We start from the raw sequence: 16,108 nt of genomic DNA, 5'->3' as shown, positions 1-16,108 counted from the left end.
TGACCTGATCATAGCAATCTCTTCCTCCTGGGCTCAAGTGGTCCCCTCACACACCACCACCATACCTGGCTAATTAAAAAACAAATTGTAGAGACAAGGTCTCTCTATATTGCCCAGTCTGGTCTAGAGCTCCCAGGCTCAAGCAGTCTTCCTGCCTCAGCCTCACAACATGCTGGGATTACAGGTGTGAGCCACCACTCTTGGTGGAAATCATTTTTCCTCTGGATTTCACAGTCATTGCATGATTGTCTTGTACCACTCAGGGTAAAGGCCAAAGCTGTGATTTGATTGTATGTAAGCCATCCACCCACTGCACCCCCAATGCACTTAGGATTTTGTCTTGGTCCTCTGTATCCTAAGGGTCCATGAAAATGGGCTTTGCTCTGGGTTTATTTTCCTTCATTGTTGTGGGCCCCCAGGTCTGTTCAATACTGAGATTCATGCCCTTCAGGTCTAAAACTGTTTTGTTTTATTGCTTTGGTAATCTCTCTCTCTCTCTCTCTCTCTCTCTCTCTCTCTCTCTCTCTCTTCCTCTGGAATATCTATTAGCTGAAGATTGGGCCCCTGGTTATGATATCCTAATTTTCATGTATTTTCTCTCCTGTTACCTATCACCTTGACTTTTTGTTCCAGTTTTCTTTGAGATGTCCTCACCTTGATCTTCCCAGTATTATGCTGAATTATTTCATTTATCATGTTCTGCATTTCCAAAAGTTCTATTTTGTTCTCTAAATGTACGTTTCTCATACCATCCTTCTATTATTTACTTATTGATCAATCTTTTCTTTTCTTTTTTGATTCTTTGATTGCTGTCCATATATGACCAGCCATATGACATTGCTAATAGTTAACCATATTTTATCTACAAAAATGGCTATTTCAAATGATTCATCCTATTACTTTGATAAAGATATGTTGTCTCACGTATCAATAATGAAAACCCTTCTTTTTCATTCCAAACCAACATAGAACTGTGTGATCCAAGGGCCTTAAATAAGAGGCATTCATGTATCTGTATGCATAAAATTTAAATCCCAATTTAAGGAAGTACTAACCTGAAAGCTATGCTGAAAGATTTTGTTGTGAATTTGATTATTATTAGATATATCATCTCTACCCAGTAGTCATCAGAGAAAAAAAAACAGTTACTTAATTTAGGTTTGGCGAACAAAATTGATACTTTTTCTGTACTCCATTTTAATGGCTTAAAATTTTCATTAAAAATTACACCTTGGGCTTGGGGGCAATGGCTCGTGCCTACAATTCCAGCACTTTGGGAGGCCAAGGAAGGTGGATTGCTTGATCCCAGGAGTTGAAGACCAGACTAGGGAATATGGCGAAACCCCATCTCTACTAAAAATTTAAAAATCACCTGTAGTCTCAGTTACTCAGGAGGCTGAGGTGGGAGGATCCCTTGAGCCTGGGAGGAAGAGGTTGCAGTGAGCTGAGATTGTACCACTGCACTTCAGCCTGGGCAACTGAGTGAGACCTTGTCTTTAAAAAAAAAAAAAAAAAATTACACTTATTCCCTCATACAAAGGTAATACATTTTAAAGAGATGCTGATTGATTTTTCTGCATTGCCCAGGAGTTGCATTTTTATTCAAGAAGTAACAACTAGCACCCTATCCTCAAATCTCTTTTGCATTGCCGACATGAATTTGTTGGCATTGTCTTCAAGCATTTCTAGGATATGTGCAAGTTATAGAGATTAAGATTGTACCTGGAAGTACAGGATTGGAGAATGGTGGTTAAGTTTTAACAATTCAGTCAAGAAATTCTTTGTTATGAACACTTTTAGGCCTGGAGGAAGTTTAGAATTTTCCATATTGATTGAATTTATACATATTAATTTTTTTCTAAATGATGTCATAAAAGGGTCTTTTAGGTAATGATGAAATAACCAAGTCCCAATAGGAAGATTTCGCCATATAGTACAATGTAATGATAGGGAAATTCAAAGTATTTTAATGTCGTAAACCAATTTTGAGCTTTAATGGAAGAAAGATCATTATGCACAAATGAAACTGCATATATATTTTGTTATGTTTTTGTAAAATCATTCATAATTATAAACTGGTCAGGAACTTAACAAGTAACTAAAGACTTATACTATAACTGGACAGAAAGAATCAGCTACTCAATAGCAGGCTCAAGGGTACACATACGTTTTTAATATCATGACTTGTCCACAAATTGATATGTGAAACTATTTTCCCTATTGTGCTCTGCTTTAGGAGATGAGATGATTGTGGGGGGCAAAAGAATGGTTTCCCAACCTCCTGGTTTGCAGGGCAGCAGGAAAAAAACAGCCATTCAGTTGGATGTTGTTGGAATCAACAACAAAGAGCCTGAAATGCTCATTTGTCTATTATGGTAAAATCCAACATTTGCTTCGCATGCAGTGATACAAAGCAGTAGCATTTGCTGTGGAATTTGCAATACGGTGAAATATGAGCTAACGAAACTTGGGCATTAAGCTATTCCTCTCCGAGAGATAATGAGTGTTTCTTATTCTTCAACCCTTTGTACTTTATTTTTTAAAAGTCTTTTTGTTTATTTTTAATGAAAAAAGATATGTTTATTGTAAAAAAAATCCAAAAATCAGAAAAGCATAGAGAAGAAGCATATGACAGTGGTACCATCTATACTCACCATGGAAACAGTTTATAGATATCATTCCAGAATTTTCTATGTGTAATATATAGACATGGCAGGTTACCATTCATTCCACTTTATAATTTTGTTTTTATAAATATTTTATGTTGATATAATTATAGACTCACAAGTAGTTATGAAAAAACAGTACAGAGGAGTCTCTCCCTACCCTTTACCCTGTATTCTCCAGTGATAACAAAAACTGCTGTTTTTCAGCAGATCATTTTTCTTATATTTCTAGACTTGGAGATTCCTGAGTAGATTCAAATAATTTCTGTCTCCACCTCCTTACTTTCTCTCTCGCTTTCTACTTTCTTTCCTACCTTCCTTCCTCCTTCCTTATATTTTTCCTTTCCTTTCTGTAATCTCCAAATACTGCTATAACACGTTATAGTGAACTGAGTGGGTTAAAACAATGTAAAACAATATAACCTTACAGTTCTGGAAGTCATAAACACAAAGTGGGTTTCACTGCCGTAAAATCATGGTGTGGGCAAGGCTGCCTTCTTTTCTGGAGGCTCTAGGGGTTGAATTCCTCTTCTTGCCTTCTCCGGCTTCTAGAGGGCACATACATTCCGGGCTGGTGCGCCCTTCCTCCATCTTCAAGGTCAGCAGTGTATTGTCTTCCAGTCTCTCCTCACCTCCTTCTTAGAGGGGCCTTTGTGATGACAGTGGGCCCACCTGGCTAATCTGGGAAGTTCTTCCCATCTCAAGATCCTTCATGACACTTGCCAAGTGCCCTTTGCTATGTAAGGTAAAGTGTGTGAGGTGCCAGGGATTCGGTTGTGGGCGCCTCGGGCCCTGACCATTACTTAGCCCACAATATGTCCCTTTCTTCTTTCTGTTTTGAGGTTGGACCATCCAGCCAATAGATTCTGGACCCTTTTTACATGTAGGGGTGGTGCCAAGTCTTGCATAGCAGGTAACATTAAGTTGTAGTTCAATCAATATTTGTAGATGGAATTAAAAACTGAATTGCAATACAAAGATTAATACCACAGATTTTAAAAAATATTTATTTTCATATTATGTATTTATATATAATTTTATATATAAATGCATATATAAGTATTTATGTAAATATATTTATATATTTATACTATTATATAGCATAAATGTTTTATTTTAAATATTTATTTAAATATTAATATATTTAGTTAAAATATAATTAAAAATGAAAAAAAATTTTAATATAATTTAAAGATATTTCGAATACAGATGAATACTACAGATTTTAAAAAATATTTATTTTCATATTATTTATTTTATATATTTTATTTTTATTTTTAAAATTTTTTTCTTTTGTATTCCTTCTAAAAAAAAATGGGATACAGGTGTAGAACATGCAGGTTAGTTACATAGGATACGTGAGCCATGGTGGTTTGCTGCACCTATTGACCCATCCTCTAAGTTTCCTCCCGTCACCCCCAACCCCCAAACAGGCCCTGGTGTTTGTTGTTCCCCTCTCTGTGTCCATGTGTTCTCAATGTTCAACTCCCACTTATGAGTGCGAACATACGGTGTTTGGTTTTCTGTTGCTGTGTTAGTTTGCTGAGGATGACGGCTTCCAGCTTCACCCATGTCCCTGCAAAGGACGTGATCTTATCCCTTTTTATGGCTGTGTAGTATTCCGTGGTGTATATGTACCACTTTTCTTTATCCAGTCTATCATTGGTGGGCATCTGGGTTGGTTCCATGTCTTTGTTATTGTAAATAGTGTTGCAATAAACATACATGTGCATGTGTCTTTATAGTAGAATGATTTATATTCCTTTGGGTATATACCCAGTAATGGGATTACTGGGTCAAATGGTATTTCTGGTTCTAGATCCTTGAGGAATCACCATACTGTTTTCCACAATGGTTAAACTAATTTACATTCCCACCAACAGTGTAAAAGTGTTCCTATTTCCCCACAGCCTCACCAGCATCTATTGTTTCCTGACTTTTTAACAATCGCCATTCTGACTGGTGTGAGATGGTATCTCATTGTGGTTTTGATTTGCATTTTTCTGATGATCAGAGACTATGCATTTATATATATATATATTTATACACACACATTTATATAAATATAAATATTTATATTTATGTATTCATACAATTATACAATAAAAATATGTTTTATTTTAAATAAATATTTAAATATTAAATATATTCTATATTTATAAAAAATAGATGTATAATATATAATAAATATTTAATACATATTAAATATATAAATTGATGTATTCATATTTATACATAAATGAATAAATATTTTTATATTAAATATATAATTATAAATCAATGTATATATAAATGTATATTTAATATATACTAGGTGTTATATGTTAAAATATATATTAAATCTATAAATATTCCTTTTAATACTTTATAATATTTTAATAATAACTTTTTAGGTAAGATATGCAAATAAATTTCTAAACCAAATATCCCAGCCTGAGATCTCTAGCTTTGGATAGAAAAGCATTTACTTTTTAGCAAAATTAATTTTTTTAAATGAAAAACAAAAATTATATTTAGGGTATACAACATGACATTTTGTTTTATGTATATGTGTGTGTGTGTGTGTGCGTGTGTGTGTGTATGTACGTTATGGAATGGCTAAATGAAGCTAATTAGCATGTGCATTACCTAACATACTTTGTTGGTGGAAAGAACACTTACAATCTACTGTTTAGTAATTTTCAAATATCCAATGTGTTGTTATTCACTACAGTCATCATGTTGTAGGGAAGATCTCTTGAACTCTTGCTCCTAAGTGAAACTTTGTATCCTTAGACCAACATCTCCCCAGTGAAAAACACTTTAACATTCACTCCACTGTATTCATTTTCTATTGCTCCATAGCACACAGTGGCTGGCAACACCTGTGTATCATCTCTCTGGGTTCAGAAGTCTAAGCAAGGGTAGACTTTACCCTACTCAGGGGATCACCAGAATGAAATCAGGGTGCCAGGTATGTTGTGTTCTCCCCTGAGCCTCCTGGTGCTATTCCAAATTCAGTTCATGTTGGTGGAATTCAGTTCCTTGTGGTTCTGGGAGTGAGGTTCCCACTTCCTTGCTGCTGAAAGTCCTGGGCCACTAGTGATTTCTAGGTCTGTGGACCCCACAGGGCGTTCACATCATCACTATCAGCTTCTTTGTGGACACTGGTTGGTGTCCAACATCTCTCTCCGACTTCTGGCCATCTTAGAATTCTGCCTACTACTCCCACCGAATTTTTCTGGGTTGGCTGGGCCTTCCCCCTTGTAGAAAGTCGCTCTGCAGGGAAACCACTCTTTTTGTTTTTCCCACCAGTATTTCTCATGTTCCACAATGTGAGTATATCTGTGAGATGCTCCAGTTTCCTGGGACACCTATCACTTTGCTAAGATTTCCAACAGGCATCAAAGTCTCTACTGGTGGGCTTTGAGGAGAAGGCTGACCTGTTCTTGTGCCCCAGAAGGCACTGCCTATCTTTCTTTATTTTTTAATCTCAGGGCTAGAGTCATCCCTGCCCTGCCCAAAATGGGAAAAGGGCATCTCTTCATAGAGATCAGAGCTACATATAAAAGCCAAACTGGGACCGAATCTAAACACCTGCATTTCCTTCCTCCTCCCCTTCCTTTCAGGGCTTCCTGCTGCAGAACAGGGGAGCAGATACGTGTCAATGTATTCCTTTCCCTTTGTAGCCTGTCCATTTGGGCCAGTCGAAATCATTCAGCAATGCATAAGAGAAGAAATATAATATGCGCTGATGTCCAGGTGTATGCAAGTGATAATATGACTAATGGAAGATGTGAACTGAGAAGGGGATGTGGTTATTAATGATTACTTAGGAAAGAATTCTGGGCCAGGAACAGTGGCTGATGCCTGTAATCCCAGCACTTTGGGAGGCTGAGGTGGGAGGATGGCTTGAGCTCAGAAGTTTGAGACCAGCCATGGGCAACATGGTGAAACCCCATCTCTACTAAAAATACAAAAATTAGCTGGGCATGGTGGCACGCACCTATAATCCCCAGCTACTCCAGAGACTGAGGCACAAGAATTACTTGAACCCGGGAGGCAGAGGTTGCAGTTAGCTGAGATTTTGCCACTGCACTCCAGCCTGGGAGACAGAGCGAGACTCCATCTCAAAAAAAAGAAAAAGAAAAAAAGAAAAAAGAATTCTGTCTGAAGATACTAGGGACGCTAAAAGTTTGCTGTTTATAAAGGGGATTTTATACAATGCACACCTTTGACTTTGTGCCTTCTTGCTCCAGGAGTTACTCCTTTTAAATAGATAGGTCATCTACAGATCCTACAGATAATCCCTCTGGTATAACCAGAATACGTAGTTATTTACACATATATGTCCCATAATTTTTTCCTTTCAAGGTAATTGATGACGAATTATACTAAACAAACAATTTTCTGGCTGACAAGTACTGTACTTCAGTGAATTTGCTTGATTAAATTGTAATAATGAAATTGAATTTGATGCTTGCTGTGTAAGTATCTACAAATGCAGTTCCTGTTGAAAATGAGACAATCTGAAGTGCCTTCTAATGGACATCCCACTTCCTTAATGTTTCTTTTGTGTGTGTAAGGGAGAAAGTCTAATGTCTGTTCTTTCCCTCATAGGTTCCTAGTTGAGACACTCTCCTGAAAATAAAAGTCAGATTCACAAGAGAAAAACCATCAGAAGTTTATTGGCATATACTCTACCCATCACACAGGAGAGGCCTCAGTTCAAAAATACTTATCTCTCAAGGCAGTGGCTTAGGGGCCTTGCTCAAATAGGATTTTAACAAAGGGTCATAAATCCTATGTACTGACAAGACAAAGAGGAGAACATGTGCTGGCTACCAAAAGGTAAATTTCTGGGAAGAGTAAAATCTGCCTCTAGCTGCTGTGGTGCTGTCTCTGAGCTAATAGGCGAGAGTTGTAAAGTGGACCATCTTTCGGAGGGAAAGGCAGGCAGGAGGGCAGGAAGGTGGCAAAGGCAGACAGGTGGGCAGGAAGACCTTGTCTTTGTCAATTGTTGTCTTGCTGTGAGGAAAGCAGATGGAGGGGCAATTTGTCCACTGCCTTCTAACCTCCTTCTTTTCAATCAATAATCCTCATTATTTTAAAAGGGGATATTTTGGTTTCCTTCATGTGTAAAAACTGTGTCCATCTCCAAGCTCAGGAAAGGAACAATTTACAACCACCCTCCCAGGCTGCTCCTGGCTTTTTTTGTGTGTCCCAGTTGGCTTTTCACTTCCTCTCACCTATCCCAGCATACCTACTTTAAAGACTGTTAATCTAGGCTGGGAGTGGTGGCTCACATCTGTAATCATGGTGCTTTAGGAGACCAGGGAAGGAGGATCGCTTGAGGCTAGTTTGAGACCAGTCTGGGCAACATAGTAAGACCCTATCTCTAAAAAAACACGTTAAACAATTAGCCAGGCGTGGTGGTACCTGCGTGTAGTCCCAGCTACTCAGGAGGCTGAGGTGGGAGGATTGCTTGAGTCTGGGATGGGAGGTTGAGGCTGCAGTGAGCTATGATCTCACCATTGCACTCCAGCCTGGGCCACACAACAAGACCCTGTCTGAAAACATGAAAATATAAAAGATTGTATTAATTGTCATCATTATCATTTATATAAAATGCAAAGCAGGCCTGGTACATGGTAGGAATACAATAAACACTATTTACATGTTTTTCCGCCTTGAACATGTTCCCTTTTTCTGCTGAGTCACATTATTTTTTGACTGATTGTGGAGGGGGACACCCAGTGCAAAATTAGTAACTCTGGCAGCTTTCTCTATGTCTTCCTTTTCCTAACTTTTCCATAAAACCATTCCACCAAAGCCCTCACATGCTCACAGTGGCCTTGTTGTCTCTGATTAATCACAGTTGAAACTGGCTATCTAGAAAGAATGACTAGTTGTCTTAATACTCCAATGGAAATCTGAGTCAGTACACTACTCCTGTTTTTTTAAATGTCTTCTCTTCCCTTGTGGAATGAAAGGAATTTACACATTACACATAATTAGGAGAACAAGGTATTTTTATTTATGCTTTTATTTCAACAGGTTTTTGGGGAACAGGTGGTGTTTGGTTACATGAGTAAGTTTTTTGGTGGTGATTTATGAGATTTTGGTGCACCCATCACCTGAGCAGTGTACAACTGAACCCTATTTGTACTCTTTTATCCCTCACCCCCTCCTCACCCTTTCCCCCTGAGTCCCCAAAATCCATTGCATCATTCTTATGCCTTTGCATCCTCATAGCTTAGCTCCCACTTATGAGTGAGAACATGCAATGTTTGATTTTTCATTTGTGAGTTACTTCACTTAGAATAATGGTCTCCAATCCCATCCAGGTTGCTGCGAACGCCATTAATTCATTCCTTTTTATGGCTGCATAGTATTCCATCATATATATATTTACCACAGTTTCTTTATCCACTCGTTGATTGATGGGCATTTGGGCTAGTTCCACATTTTTGCAATTGCTAATTGTGCTGCTGTAAACATGCGTGTGCAAGTATCTTTTTCGTATAATGACTTCTTTAGCTCTGGGTAGATACCCAGGAGTGAGAACAAGGTATTTTGGAGGCAGATAAACCAGGGTTCCATTCAGTGCTCCCCCTCTGGCATTCAAATTCTTCAAATCCTGGATAAATGTGGGGACCCTCTAAACCTCACTTCTTGTGCAATGGGGAGAAGAACAGTACCATCTAATGTAGGGTGAGAAAGGAGTGATGCAGTTCTGTATTTAGGGCTCCTGATGAATGATGCCCCCGGTGGGGACTGGCCTGGATTGGAATCTTTCCTGTTATCCCTGGAGTCCCTCTACCTATCCCCACCTGTTCTCTACCCTGGAAGAAGCCCAGGTTGAACAGCATCCATAGGCTGTCTTGCCTTTTCTGTTATCTTGGTTGTTTTTGGCCAAGGAAAGTCAACAAATGAAAGGGAAAGGAGAACCAGGTTGGGGTTTTCATCTCCTCTGTTCCCTCCTGCAGGATTGCCCAGGATTGCATCCTGTACTACTCAAAGGTTATCACAAGCTCTGGGATCACTCCTTCCCCTTTGGGCCTCAGAGTGGTACCAGCCTCAGGGGTGAGCCGTCTTCCTCCTCTTCCTGCCCACACTGCTGTTAGCTGTCTTTTCAGTAAATTCTCCTCTCATTCTCCTATATTCCATGTGTCTCTTCTTTTCTGCTGGGACCATGTAACCAATGCTAGGTCCTGCTTGGCACCCCCAGGAAAATGACAGCCTATTCACAGACCACAGAGCTGTCCACGGCAGAGGAACCAGAGGGCTAATTAGGAGCTCATGTGCATAGCAAACATATTGGAATGTGTTGGTCCTCCAAGCTGGTCAGAGACGTTTGCCATAGTCACTGAGTCATCAGTGGGGTTATCTGCCTTGCAACCTAACAGTGATGCAACTGACATCTTAAGAGATGGGGCAGACATGCACCTGCACCCCCTTTTTATCAACATGATGGTGAGTAAGTGACATGTGGCTTCCAATAGATGCACAATAGCAGGATGCTACATCAAGGGCTGTGATTCTCTAGTTTTTAGGGTGTCTCCCAGGACATTTTATTTTATATAAAAATCAAACTTCAACAGGGCTGCAACTCCATTGGTCCAAAAGTCTCCCCTGATTGGTGTCAAATAAAAAAACAAATGCAGACTGAGTAAGGAGGGACTTTTATTAAAAAGGCTTAATGCAAGAGGGAAAACACTCTAGGTCTGCAAGCCTCTCAAAGGCTAGGGGCAAAAATGGTTTTTCTTTTATGGAGAGGAGTAAACAAGGCTAGAAAACATAACAGGCACTGACCTTGAATTTAAGGGTGGCCTGATTAGACAGTAGAAGAGAAAACATTTGCCGTGAGGCCAGACTGTTCCCAGGAGGAAGTGCCTGCTCACTCAGACTGAGGATGGGCCCGTGTTCAGGGTTCTGGGGGAAAGAGAGAAACTGATTCTACATTTGACTAGGAAGGACAAGTGGCTCAGCTAACTTGTCACTGTTTGTAAGACAAAGAATGAGGATTTAGAGGGTCTCTCTCTGTCCTATTAGACAAGGGACATCTGTGAGTCTTTTCTCAGTCATATGGGGAAGGGGGGTTCTTTGCAATAAGCCATTTTCCAGAACACAAGGTGTGGGAGGATGTTAAGGAGTATTCAGTAGCACTTGATAAAGCACAGTAAGGAAGACTTTATTCAGGACCATGGCAACAGGTGCAGGGACCACAGCAATGGGGACTTGCAGTGGGGGAGAAAGATTAGGCTCAGATCTGAATACAGCATGGGAAAGTGGGGACTCATAGCCACGGAGTAGGGTGCCCATCAGTGGATGGAAAACTACTAAGAGGAAACACCAAGGGCCAGCGGGATTCTTGCTCAACCGACCTAACAGGATTCTAGCAGAAGGCTGACCAGGTGACCACACATCCCCTGAGGGTGGTGGAGGCTGAGGAGCCTGATCAGATACTGAGGTTGAACAGATGCGGGGACTGAGGTTGAACAGATGCGGGGGGGTGCGGGGGCGGTAGGGTGTTCTTGCTAAATTGACTTAACAGGCTTCTTGCTAAAACTGGATTTTACAAGCAAGTGCACAGATGGGCCTAGAAGAAAGTTGAAGGTCCCCAGAGGTCAGACAGCTATGATATAAGAGGTTTTAAGCATTTGCATCACATACCACATTCTCTGGGCACTAAAGAGAAGGTAACAGGGCTTTAGATTTTAGAGGCCTCCACATGATCCACACCTTCCCTCCTGAGCGTGTCAGCTCCCTATGGCCATACACTCGCCAGCAGCCTCTCAATGGAAACTTCTTGCTTTTTTGTTAAAATTGCTCGGGCGTATGAGAGCCAGTTCTAGTCCCAATAGTATGCCCATCTCATCCAACCTCTTAATGCTTCGGGGGTTTGTTTTGACTCTAGTTTGGTTTTCCTAAGGAATATGGTTGAAAGAGAGAAGAGAGAACAATATTTTTCAAATCAAATTTCTGCCCCAGGTGTTTGTAGAGCAAAGCCACTGCTTTACCAGGCTAAGGTCACTTCCCCAGGGCCCAGTAAGACTTTCATGGGCCATGAAGGCAAAACATATTAAATATGTTTTAATATAAAAATATATTATGTAAAAACATAAAACATATCAACATTTGTATTTTACAACTATATTGGTGCAAATACCAATATGATCTTCAATCCCCAATGTTCATTTTCTTTTCTTCTGATTATAACACAAATTAAAACATTTTGTGAGCCCCTAAAAAGGCCTTAGAGAGTGTGCCTGATGGGTAATAATCTGGCCTTTTCCCACTCTCAGATCATGGAAGTTTGGGACTGTTTTGTGTCTTATTCCTCTCATTTCTCAGCCTCTCTCTTGAACTAAGAAGGGAGTTGATGAATTTTTGCAGAACTGGAACTTGTATTCCCCATTGCCTGACATCAAGCTGGAAATGTAGTAAACATTCCCCACGTTGTTGAATTGAGTCACATTAGAAAGCAGGGTATTAGTGCACAGCATTTTTAATTGCTAAGGAAAATTTTAACTTTGCATTCATATGTTCTAAGGAACCTTTATACTTGATGCAGTCAGATTCCTGAGATAAGCCAAATACTTTTCCTGTTTTTGTGTTTCTTTTTTCCTCCATTCTTCATCGTATGCCCTTCAAGGAAATCTGAAAAGTTGGCTTTTTTTAAAAATCCTTAGTCACATAGATATGTAGACTGCAATTTTGCTTTTCCTGTAGGATTGCTGACCTTGTAAAATGATGCCTATGTATGCATCACTAATCTATGTGCTTAACTTTTAACATCTATGTAATGCTAGGCATATAGACATTGCCTGAGGGCAGGTGGAGGTTGAGGAACCCTATAGAGAATGATCTGATATCATGTGTGATCAGATATTGAGGGTGAGGGCTTCTTGCAAAAACTGGATTTTACAAAGAAGTACACAGATAATCTTAGAACAAGATTCAGGAGACTGGGTTATATTTGGTCAAGCAAAGAATCTTTGTCAAGGGATTTCTTAACCTTTGCTGTTTTCCAAGATCAAAGGGTTCGGGTGAAATGCGACAATGTCAGTGGTATTTCAACTTAGCAACCTCTTTTTCTGTTTTGTCATGGTTGCTGAAATGAAAGGGAGAAAATATTCAAGGAGTCCACCAAGAAAATGCTTACTTAGGCTGGAATAGCATATAATAAGAGATATGTTGTGGTTATAAGATCAATGATTGCGAAAAAGCTCACTTGAGGGTCTCTCAGGCTGACACCACTTGTCACTTAGCAGTATGATGCAACCTGGCTCTGCAGTTAGCAAACCTGGCCCCAAGGGGCTTTCTAAAACATAAAACCACCTCAGCACAGGGGCAGCTTTTAAATACCTTAAAATAAAGCTCACTCTTATAAGAATAGCTTAAACTTCCTTTAGGAAAGAAATGCCTGGTCACTGACCCAGACTGAATACAGGTATAAGAGACGGGGAAAAATCCCTTGAACTCCCATTCAGTCTCTTATCTGACCATCTCGTTCTCTATGGCCCATGTCACTGGCCTGTTCCTGCTATAAGTTTCATATCACTGCTGCTAGCATAAACCGCTTGGGTATCAGATTATGTCTGCATTTATCTTTGACACAAATCATACCGAGGGGGAGAAGTTGCCCCTTCTGAAGAATCCAGTTTACCAGGATCACCTGAAACTCCCAAAAGAATGCAGCAACTAGGCAGAGTGTCTCCGCCTCACATTATCTGCCCAAGCACAGTGCTGTTGGCCAAGCCTCCAGCAGCTGACGGGACCCAGCTGTAGTGAGGTTGCAGTGATTGAGTAGGATTGGCCTGCTTCAAAGCAGAGGTTTCTCATGGGAATATGCTTATTAAACTCCCACTGGTGCAGAAACCATGAACAGAGGATGAACGAATGAGGTTGCAATCTCCTCCATCACAGCTCACTTCCCCAACAACAGGATCTCAAGCTGGAGATGCCTTTAAGGTACGTGTCTATTCCCCTGGCCAGGCTGGGAGCTTTTAACCTTGAAACGTACTAGTTGGGATGTTCACAGCAGCTACCTCCTTGTGTTGCATATTCTCCCAACATGTGTTGTCTTGTTCTTGTTTCTTAAATCTGTTGTTGCTTGGTAATTTCCATTGATTATAATGATTTTCTGTGAGGCTTAGCAAGGGAACATTTTAGGAGAGGTTATAAATGGGGCTAATTAGTGACATGCAAATCGCTTTTGTGACTGTTTCAAAACATCTAAATGACCTATAATTAAATTTTGTTGCCAAATTATTTGTTAATTATCATCTTCCTATCAAGTTTATTGCATCAGGAGATGTCATTCACTGTCTAAAAGGTGGAGCGAGGAAGAGCATTGTGCATGTGTGTTGCAGAGAGGGAAAGAATGCTTATTTTGTTGGGTTTCTGTCTCCATTGGTGTGCTTTTATTTTTTTGTTTCCACTTCTGTGTATCTCAGATGACGAGTTTGTCTATGGGCTGTCAGAATCTTCTGGTTGAGAAAGATGGTGGGAACCACTTTGTTTAAATTTCCTAATTTTCCATAAACAAGTCCCTTCTGCAATATCCCCGACAGATAGGACTTTTCACCCTCCACCCAATTCCCGCATGGGAGGAAGGGACTTTGAGAGGCTGATCATTTCGTGGTCTGGCAGCACTTGTAAGTTCCTGGTTCTGTTCTGGATACTGTCCCAGCTGTGGCTTCTGAGACAATGGCTAAATCCTTTCTCTCTTTTACAGACCACCATTCGAACACACTTTAGTGCAGCTCAAATGCCATTTTCCGCTCTGTGTGAAATGTTACCAATTCCTAAGAAATCCTGGATGTCAGATTTTTCTCTTTATTTGAGACGGAGTCTTGCTGTGTCACCCAGGCTGGAATGCAGTGGCGCGATCTCGGCTTACTGCAAGCTTCACCTCCCGGGTTCACGCCATTCTCCTGCCTCAGCCTCCTGAGTAGTTGGGACGACAGGCGCCCGCCACCACACCCGGCTACTTTTTTCTATTTTTAACGGAGACGGGGTTTCACTATGTTAGCCAGGATGGTCTCGATCTCCTGACCTCGTGACCAGCCCACCTTGGCCTCCCAAAGTGCTGGGATTACAGGCATGAGCCACTGTGCCCGGCCGTCAGATGGTTTTTATACCCTTAAGCATCCTGATCGCTCTCCTTTGATATACCACTGAGTCTCCATCCCTCTTAAATCACAGGGATCTGCACTGAAAAATATTCTAACTCTGGTCTGACTTTGTGTAAACAGCTGAGTGGAACTCATCTTCCTTGTCCCAAAAGCATCTTCTTCTTCGTAATGTACACCAAACTAGTATTAACTTCAGGCTTCTCAGTCATTCCCTTCCCCAGCTGACTAAACTCGCTTTGTAGTTGTTTAAAGTCTTCTTCACAGGAGCTGCAAGTAGGTCACATCTAAATATTGGCATCTTTGTGCCATTGATTACGTTTCTTAAATAAGAAGATTATGCGTTTTCCCCATTGCATTTAATTTTGTTAGTTTCTATCTTTTGTTCCACTTCTCAAGGTCTTTTCTGAATCTGTGTTCTCTTCTGATGCACATGCCGTCTTCCCCATGTTGGGTAAATATTCTGACAGTTGATTCATACAAATCATTGATGTAAATTATGGAATAGTGCAGAGCTATATAGCACAGGCTCAATAACCTCTCCGATTCGGTACAACACTTTAATCAGCACTCTTGTGGAGCATTTGTTTAGCTAGTTAAAACGTGTAGATGCTGTAACACATGATTTTCAAATTCTAAGCTAGAATGGCTATTCATTCCACTGCTGATATTACTGGAAGGAGGAAGTCTGGTAGCATTACCTCAAAACACAGGAGGCCAACGTTGTTCCCAGAGAGCTCAAGATGGCACCAAAAGATCACTGTTTAGCTTCCTAGGTGCACACGAACCATCTTTAGGAATATGAATTCAGGAATCTTATGTCAGAGAAATTTTGCATTAACTAGTCTAACTAAAACAAAGATAATTAATACCTTCTTTGTTTATTTAAAAATGACATGGTTGTTTATAAAGTGACATCACACCACATGCCCCCCTAGGCAGTAAATGTTTATCTGTGGACATTCACCTAATATACGCAGCATACTCTCTGGCTATATTGGGCATAAATTTGTTTGCATTTGCATAAGCACTCTTATAGACTGACTGTTTCTGACTCCCCAAAATTCATATGTTGAAACCCCAACCCCTAAGATGATGGTATTTGGAGGTGGGGTTTTTGGGAGGTGAAGAGGTTATGAAGGTGGAAACTCATGAATGGGACTGGTTTCCCATAGTGATTATAAAAGAGGCCCCAGAGAGTCCCCTTGCTTCTTCCACCATGTGAGGACACATCAGGAAGGCACCATCTACGAACCAGGAAGCAAGTCCTCACTAAATACTGGATCTCTTGGTGCCTTGTTCTTGCACTTCCAAGAACAAATT

The 16,108-nt window shown here is 40.3% G+C and overlaps 1 protein-coding gene across 6 annotated transcripts in view; it reads left to right on the top strand.

Moving 5' to 3' along the window:
* The window catches only part of LOC105478088 (steroid sulfatase), a 428,088-nt gene that overhangs the window by 58,202 nt on the left and 353,778 nt on the right, over positions 1–16,108 (top strand). Inside the window, exon 1 of one of the 6 annotated variants that reach the window (XM_011735061.3) lies at positions 13,283–13,622. The exons of the other annotated variants lie outside the window; for them this stretch is intronic. Within the exon in view, the coding sequence (XP_011733363.1) occupies positions 13,612–13,622 (11 nt within the window). The 5' untranslated portion in view covers positions 13,283–13,611. Of the gene's footprint in view, positions 1–13,282; positions 13,623–16,108 lie in introns of those variants that run through there. 6 annotated transcript variants of the gene reach the window in all.

The sequence above is a fragment of the Macaca nemestrina genome, chromosome X (assembly GCF_043159975.1).
Source record: "Macaca nemestrina isolate mMacNem1 chromosome X, mMacNem.hap1, whole genome shotgun sequence".
NCBI lineage: Eukaryota > Metazoa > Chordata > Mammalia > Primates > Cercopithecidae > Macaca > Macaca nemestrina.
Note: the sequence above shows the minus strand (reverse complement) of the source record. Positions and strands in the feature narration are given on the sequence as shown.